The sequence below is a fragment of the Panthera leo genome, chromosome A1, assembly GCF_018350215.1.
Source record: "Panthera leo isolate Ple1 chromosome A1, P.leo_Ple1_pat1.1, whole genome shotgun sequence".
Taxonomy (NCBI): domain Eukaryota; kingdom Metazoa; phylum Chordata; class Mammalia; order Carnivora; family Felidae; genus Panthera; species Panthera leo.
In genome coordinates, this window is record NC_056679.1 from 28,312,392 (window position 1) to 28,320,477 (window position 8,086).

The 8,086-nt window shown below is 43.1% G+C and overlaps 1 protein-coding gene across 1 annotated transcript in view; it reads right to left on the reverse strand.

Annotated features, from left to right (window-relative positions):
- DGKH (diacylglycerol kinase eta) overlaps nucleotides 1-5,640 on the reverse strand; it is a 163,343-nt gene extending 157,703 nt beyond the window's left edge. The window contains exons 1-2 of the mRNA XM_042926959.1: nucleotides 5,563-5,640; nucleotides 4,656-4,880 (exon numbers count right to left, since the gene is read on the reverse strand). Of these exons, the coding sequence (XP_042782893.1) occupies nucleotides 4,656-4,847 (192 nt within the window). The 5' untranslated portion in view covers nucleotides 4,848-4,880; nucleotides 5,563-5,640. The remainder of the gene's footprint in view (nucleotides 1-4,655; nucleotides 4,881-5,562) is intronic.
- Between the last annotated feature and the right edge of the window lie 2,446 nt (nucleotides 5,641-8,086).

Here is an 8,086-nt window from a genome sequence, read left to right on the forward strand (position 1 = left end):
GGCCAACAAAAAGCAAATGAAGTTTCTTCCACATTCGTGTTCAAAACCAAGTTGGTCTGAGTTCATATTAGTGTTGTTTCAGAATGTCTCTTTCTCAATAAATACACGTGAAATCCTCTGCAACAGTAAACCTGAATGTAAAATCAACCACCTCCTTAAGACAGAACTAAGGATTAGGAATAACGGCCAAGAGTAACGAGATAGGAAGAGATAGGATGAATTATAGCTCCTGGTTTTCCCACATCAGCACCACTTTCACTTTTGTACAGTAAGGATTTTTTTTTTTCCTTTGGGGAAATCGAAGCAGCCACAAAATTTTCTAGAGTTTACCACCTGGGCAGCCAGATTAAACTACCTGAAATTCTACTTAGCTGAAACAGAGATAGATAAAAAGTAAAAAACAGAAAGAGAGAGAGAGAGAGAGAGAGAGAGAGAGAGAGAGAAATAGTACACAGCAAGGACAAAGAAACAGGAATAAAATGAAAAATGAAAAGAGGAACAAAGATGTGGGGTAGGTACTAAGATGTGCATGAGAATTTTATTATTAAACCACACTAATTTTAAAAGCATGCTAGTTTTATTCTTTACTTTAAAAGTCATTATATCCACTGCAAATAAACCCCGAGATTAGTGTTGTCCTAAAATAACCCGTATTTCTTTCCATAGAGAAGTGGGTAATTAAATGATGATATATCATGTTAGGTTGAACCACATGAAATTTCTCACTTTCAACCTGTATTTTCCAGCTTTACTGAGATATATTTGACAAACAAAATTATATATACTTAAAGTATACAATGTGATAATTTGACCTACACATTGTGGAATAATTACTACACTTAGGTCAATCAACATATCCAGCACCTCACATAGTTAATGTGTGTGTTTGTGTGTTAAGAATGCTTAAGATCTATTCTCAGCAAATTTCAAGGATACATGACAGTATTATTAACTGTAGTCGCTATGCTGAACATAAGAACTTACTCATCCTATTAATGAAAGTTTGTAGCCTGTCTCTAACATTTCCCCATCTCCCCTACCTCCCAGCCCCTGGCAACCCACCATTCTACTCTCGACCATTTTTGACCTACTGACATAGCAAATTCTCTTAGTTCAACCTAATATCATGGAATACTTTCCCAACACTAGGAAGAATGAGGTAGATGTATACACGCCATTAGGGAAATGATCATGTTATAGCTCCAAACAAGACACAGCATGTGTACGGAATGTTCCCGTTTGTACTTTTTGAAAGAAACATATGTATATTCATAGACATTTTCTGGAAGCCCACCAAGAAAAATGTCAACAATTGCCTCTGAGATGGGAGACTACAAGGTCTGGAGGAAGAGGGAGATTACTTGTCCCTGGATACCCTCCCATCACTGAATATCCTCTCACATTGTTAAATATCTTATTATATGTATTATTACTTGTTTAATTAAATTAAAGAAAAACCTGGAGACTTTCCAAGTGCCACAATTAATTTGAGATTATTCAAATTATTTAAAACATTAACCAGCATTTACAACAAAGAACACTTTAAATAAAGTAATTACTTTAGTGGCCTTTTTGACCCCAAACCTAAACTAACCAAACAGCTTTATGCTCATTAAGGCTCTTAAAAGAAACTAAAATAAGTACTCTGTTTTCACAATAATATCCATATATATGAAGCATTATATGCAAGTGTATAATGTATACATTATTCATTTAAGTTATTCATTTAAGAAATATTTTTTTTGATTTCTAGGTACAACTCACTCTGCTGTAGGCCTTCTGTATATCTACATACAAATGTTTTATAAAGAGACAGCATGTATATGCATACACATGAATATATGTGTATATGTGCATAGGGATGTGTACATGGACCACACACACCATCCTGGGCTGCTATTCCTCCAGGATCAAAGATGCCACTAATAACCATAACCTGTCAGATCTAATGGTCCCTTGATGCATCAATCGTATGTATGAGCAAGAACGGCTTTCTGTCTTAAAAACCACCGGGCCTTGGGCTAGTCCTGGCCTCCTTTTCCTCCAGACTGTCCCATCTTGCATATCTGTGGAGGTAATCAAGCAAGTATAGTCTTTTTCTAAAAGATTTTTCCCTTAACTCTTAGCTGGGTCATAATTGAAGACTGGGCACCACTATTCAATTTAGCAGTTCTCATTCTATGAATCCCCTCACTGCACTAGCTCTCTTCCTTGAGAATCAGTACTGTGTGATAAAGAGATACAACTAATGAAATCTGTAGCACATAGGAACAGTCTGGATTGCCCGTGGGGGCAGGGAGAGAAGTTGAGACTCACTGGTCTCAAGAGTTTTAGGCCTGGATCTCAGGTGTTCAGATACAAAAAGGCTGATGAACTTACATGCATTTGTATGAGTTAGTATAAAATATAGAATTTCTGAAATTTAAGAAATGTTTCTTGGGAAATTTAAGAAATATTTCATTTAGTGATCACTATGTATAATCATGAGAACAAAATATGTGTGAAATATTTTTATTAGAAAGTTAAGTGGAAACCCAGTAATAAGTATGCTTTTTGAAATTATTCTTAGTCTCAAACACATGCTTTACCCCCAATCACAGAGAATATAACATTTGAAGAGTATAATCTTAGCTATTACCATGAATTCACGACACCTACAAATTTTAGTTTTACTCCCCCCCAAATTTTTAATTAACTTTACTCAACACAAATTAGAGCCATATATTTTCTTTCAAACAGTATAAATTCACCAGCTAATTTTAATATAAGTTTGCATGGAATTTTAACCACTTCATATGAATCTATAAAATACACCATTTTTTAAACCTGCTGAGTTGCCATTAGTAACACGGTTTTATGAACTTTTTTTTTTAAACATTTCATTTCAAATGTTAAAGGCACTGCTAGAAAGTCCCTATCTTCTTTAGGCTTAATCTTCTAAAAATACATGAAACCCCATATCCTTAGGTTATCATAAATTCTATAAAGAATATCACTATTAAAATGAATTACAAGATGTGCCGATTTAAAAAAATGACCAAAGTGGGGCACCTGGGTGGCTCAGTCGGTTAAGCATCTGACTTGAGCTTAGGTCATGATCTCCTGGTTGGGAGTTCTAGTCCCCCATGGGGCTCTGTGCTGACAGCTCAGAGCCTGGAGACTGCTTGGGATTCTGTGTCTCCCTCTCTCCCTCTCTCTGCTCCTCCCGCACTCATGCTTTCTCTCTCTGTCTCTCGAAAATAAATGAACATTAAAAAAAAAAATGACCGAAGCAATCTTTGACTCTTTGCTAAGTGAATCTTGCTAACACTTGTGTGTGCTTACACATACTTATTTTAGAAAATAAGGAGGCAGGCTAATAAAAGCACAATTCCACAGACCTACAATAAAAGTTCTATTCTCATACAGGGGTCCACTGACCTTAGGAAACAAATTCTCATAAAAATAACTATATAGTGAATTAACTTTTGCAAATTTATTTTTTTAATGTTTTATTTATTTTTGAGAGAGAGACACAGAGAGTGAGCAGGGGAGGGGCAGAGAGAGAGAGGCACAGAATCCGAAGCAGGCTTCAGGCTTTCAATTGTCAGAACAGAGCCCCATGCGGGGCTAGAACTCAGGAACCGCAAGATCAGGACCTGAGCCCCAGTCAGAAGCTTAACCAACTGAGCCACCAGGCACCCAGCAAATTTATTTTTAAAGAGAGCACACAACTCCCGTGATTTGATTCTTTTCAATTTGATTCTTTTCAAATACCTCATTAAAATCCAACCAGGGATAATTGATCGTTAAAGTAAGCCTTTTAAAGTACAATGAAAACTTAAAAATATAAATAATCCTTCAGTGATAAGCATTTGCTATGTATATGCTTAAGATGTAATTAAAACAAATCAACTTTGTTGATTTGTCAAGAGTCAAAAGCACCTGCTACATAAACAAGAGTTAACACAACATAGTAAGTCCACATAATACAAAGAGGTTAATTTTCATTAAGTTAACCATCGCTGGTAAGATCTGAACTCTGCACTTAGCAGGAACCCAGGACTCAAAAGCCTGGCTCGCTGTTGTGTCGCGCAGGGTGTGCTTAACCTCGAACATCATTTACACAGGCAGGGAGCCTCGGCTTCTGCCTTCCAAAGGGCAGCGGGAGGCAAGGGGGGGGTGTCCGCTGTCACCTCCTCAAACAACCTTTCGGAGTGGGCCTGGGCCCGCGGGAAGGAAAGGTGGGGGGCTTCTTGCAACTCAGGCTGGTCGGCCTGCACTGGGCTCCCTACGCAATGCACATACTCCACCCAACCATTGCACGCAGGAAGGACAAAAAAATAAAACAGTCCTTTTAAGTTCCCTGAGTGGGAACTCTCAAGAGCGCTTCAGCATTTTCCCACGCTCCCGCCGAGCCGCTGGTTCCCTCTCCTCCACGTCGGCCGCCGAGCTCCCCGGGAGCCCATCCTCGCGGCCTCTCGCGCGGAGCCCGGGACTCCCTTCCTGCCGCGCGGCTGTCCAGCTCCCGCGGGCCCCGCCCCCGGGCCAGGCCCCGCCCTCACCTTGTGGCCCACGTTCCCGGGATCGCCGGCGCGCTCCGCGCGCTCCGGGCGCCCTCGCTCCTTTTCCCCGCCCCGCAGCTTCCCGCCGTCCGCGCTCCCCTTAGACCTCACCTTGGTCCGGATCTGCCCCGAGGTGGACACTTTGCGGATCAGTTTCTGGGGTCCCTCTTGCTCCGCTTCGCTGTCGGAAGAATCGTCTCCGGGCCCCGCCGAGGCACCGGCGGGGGCGACCGCGGCGCCGGCCCCGGCGGCCGCTCCTCCCGCGGCGCCCGGAGGGTGGTGCTGGCCGCCGGCCCCGGCCATCCTCTCCGATTCCTGCGGGGACACAGCACCGCCCTGCGGGGGCGGCGGCAGCGGTCAGTGGGTGCGCTCGGTCCGAGCCGGGCCCAGAGCCCCGCGCCCGGCTGCAGCCGCCATCTTCCGCTCCCCCAGCCGCCCCCGCGGGGAAAGGGTCGCGCGGGATCAGACGCCCTCCCGGCGGCCGCCCTCCAGGCCCCTCTGCCGGGCTCTGGCCAAAGCGGCGACCGCAGTGGCGCACGGGGGACGCGGACCCCGGCCCGCCTGGGACCCCTGCTCACCCAGCCTCGAGACGTTACAGGGTTCCTGACCCAGAGTACGACTTGGCGCGGGTAGAGAGGATGGGAGTGACAGAGGGATAGGGGCAACCTACCACCTCTTGTGGGGTCTGGGCTCCCCAGGATGGACGGGAGGGCGGGGGTCGGGGGGCAAGAAATCTCCGCAGCCACCCTCCACAGGCCGGGCAGTGGCGATGCTCCCTCCCTTCCTCGGTTCCCGGGCCGCTGGGACAAGAACGGCCCTAGGAGTAGAAGGGGAACCTACAGCTTCCTCCCGACTCCCTTGGGTACACCCTGCCACCCCCTAGACCTAGAATCTCTGTCGAGTCTTGGGCCTTACCACACGGTTCCCACTGAATAAAAGTCCCTTCGGCCCCCTAGATGGATGGGCGCTGCCCCTTGTCAGTCTCACGACCCCCCAGCGCATCTCTGATGAACCATACCTCTCCCGCCTCTGCCTTGGGGTTCGGGTCCTTTCAGCTCTCCCGACCGCCGTGTTTAGTTTCTGGCCCACCCCCACCTCCATCCGGCGCACACGGAAGAGAAGAGCATTTTCCGGGAGGTTCCACTCCGCTCTGAGAACTTTTCGTTCAGAAAGAGCGATCCCTTTGGCTAACAGGAAACTGGGAAGGGCGTGGAGAGAGCGCAGAAACAGGAGAGCACACGCAGCCCAAGACCACAGAATGCAAAATAAATGTCTAAACTGAAGCGCTAAGCGAGACTGCCTGGAAGGAAACAATGCACTGAAGCCATGTGAACGCCAGTGCCCGAGCACGAAAACATTGGAGGTCCTGGGAGAGCCACTCCCTAACCCGGACCAGAGCAGGAGGAAACGGGATCAGCAGGCTGCAGCCACAGCTCACAACTCGTCCCAAGTGAGCTGGTTACGCGGGCACTCGGGAATAGCAGCCTTGCGGCGCGTTGTGCATGCTCAGCGTCAAAGAACCCTTGTAGGTGTGGGAGGACTTGGGGGAGAAGATACTAAAATGACAGATTCTTCTTGTCATCCACAGAGAACTCTAAACTTAGCTGTATTTTTAAGTAGGGCAAAAGTCCCCGCCAGACTGTGGAGTCTCTTCACACTTCAGTAAAGCATTTAATCTCTTAAGCGTGTTCAAGTCCTTCAGTACCCATTCCTATTTTTTCGGTTGACATGGCCTTCTACGCTTTCAATTGACATGACCTTTAAGAGTCCTCCAAACTAGCATTCTGTTGGGGTTTTGTTTTGTTTTCTGGGTTTTTTTAGTTGAAATCTTCCAGTAATTTGATTGCTATGTCAAAACTAATTTGCTATGTCAAAACTAACTAATAGACTAATATGTCTGTTGGGGTTTTGTTTTGTTTTTTGGGTTTTTTTAGTTGAAATCTTCCAGTAATTTGATCGCTATGTCAAAACAGTTCTAAGAGGTTATAAATTACAATATTCAATCCCAATACTATATATCCACACTGTTCGTTAAAAGGTAAAATGTGATGGTTTGAATCTTCCAAGATAGGAGATTGATGCCTTGAAATACTAACTGATGGAAGCTACTTCTCTAGCTTCAGTTGTCTTCTTTACGAAGGGAAGGAGCTAGGCAAAATAAACTTGGAGCCCTTATGGTTTTGTAGATATGTAATTCTATATCTACAAAGAATATTTTGTCATGAAGGGAATGCTTTAAGAGAAAAAGTGATCAAAATAATGGTCTTTAGCTCAACCTAATTGTTTGCTCAGTGAGGAGTCCAAAGGTTTGAAAGTGTAGCCAAGAACACCTAGTAAACGGCCTTTTGAAAGAATAAACCTAGTTCAGACTCTTCCTTTAGTGTTAAGTGAGGCCCAAAATCATGAGCTGGGGCCAAAGTCAAAACCATGTGATTAGCTATTCTAATGTTCTACTCACTTTACTGCACCAACTTTTGTTATACAAAAGTTAGTCAATTATGTTTTCATTCATACTTTAGGCTTTCAAGTTTTGTATAGTTAACATTTTCCTGAATCCAGGCTATTAAACTGACACTGTTTTCACACCTATGCCCATTCTGTGGTCTGAATTAGAGAATTCAATACATTTCTCATTCTCATTCAAACACTGGTTGCTTACAGATAGCTTAAGAGTTTCATGTGCAAGAGCTGGGCAATTAATACCTCAAAGTAAAGGTATTTATTACTCCATAAAAATTTACCATCAGTTATCCCTGCTCTTCAAACACTCCTGTAACAAGTTCTAAAACTTGGTGGTGACTTTGAAAGCATAGCCAGTCTTAGCCTACTCATGCTAAATAAATTATCCCTGCTCTACAGTTTATAGGACACTCAGAGTGAAAATACCATGTAGGTAAACGAAGGAATGTCACTTCATTTCCCACAAAAGGCAACTCATGAAAACCCTCTTTTCTTCTGAGATTGTTTCAAGTAATCACTCATGTAAGGTACCCAAACCATTAGATTTTTCTCAGGTCTTATCCATAAATTAGAACTTCCCAGAATGAATATCCAATCCTTATATCATATACCTGCAATGCACTTCACTGCCCTTAAAAATATAACAGCAATGTCAAGAGCTCCATATTTTCAACCATTTTAATGTAGCTCAAAATGACAACTGAAACAAATTTCAAATATGTAGTATATTGCATTATTTCTTTGATTGACAAGATTCCCTTGATTTTTTTCCTTACTTGGTGTTTTCAGATAATTTCTTAGATGTGTCTTACATATTTCTTTTATTATTGTTACTTTGAAATCTTTGTTTGGAACATAACATATCACAAACACACTATTAAAAACTTGGACATAAGCCATGTAGACACTGCATTCAGGATGAAAGGGAAATAGAAGCTACCACTAAATTGGGTTTCTACTTTATAGGGCTTCCTGCCCCATTTAAAGAAATAAAAATTATTACACTCAAGATGTATAAATCACAGCCAATTCTCATTCTGATAACAACTTTATGAATATTAACATATTCTTACTGATAGATA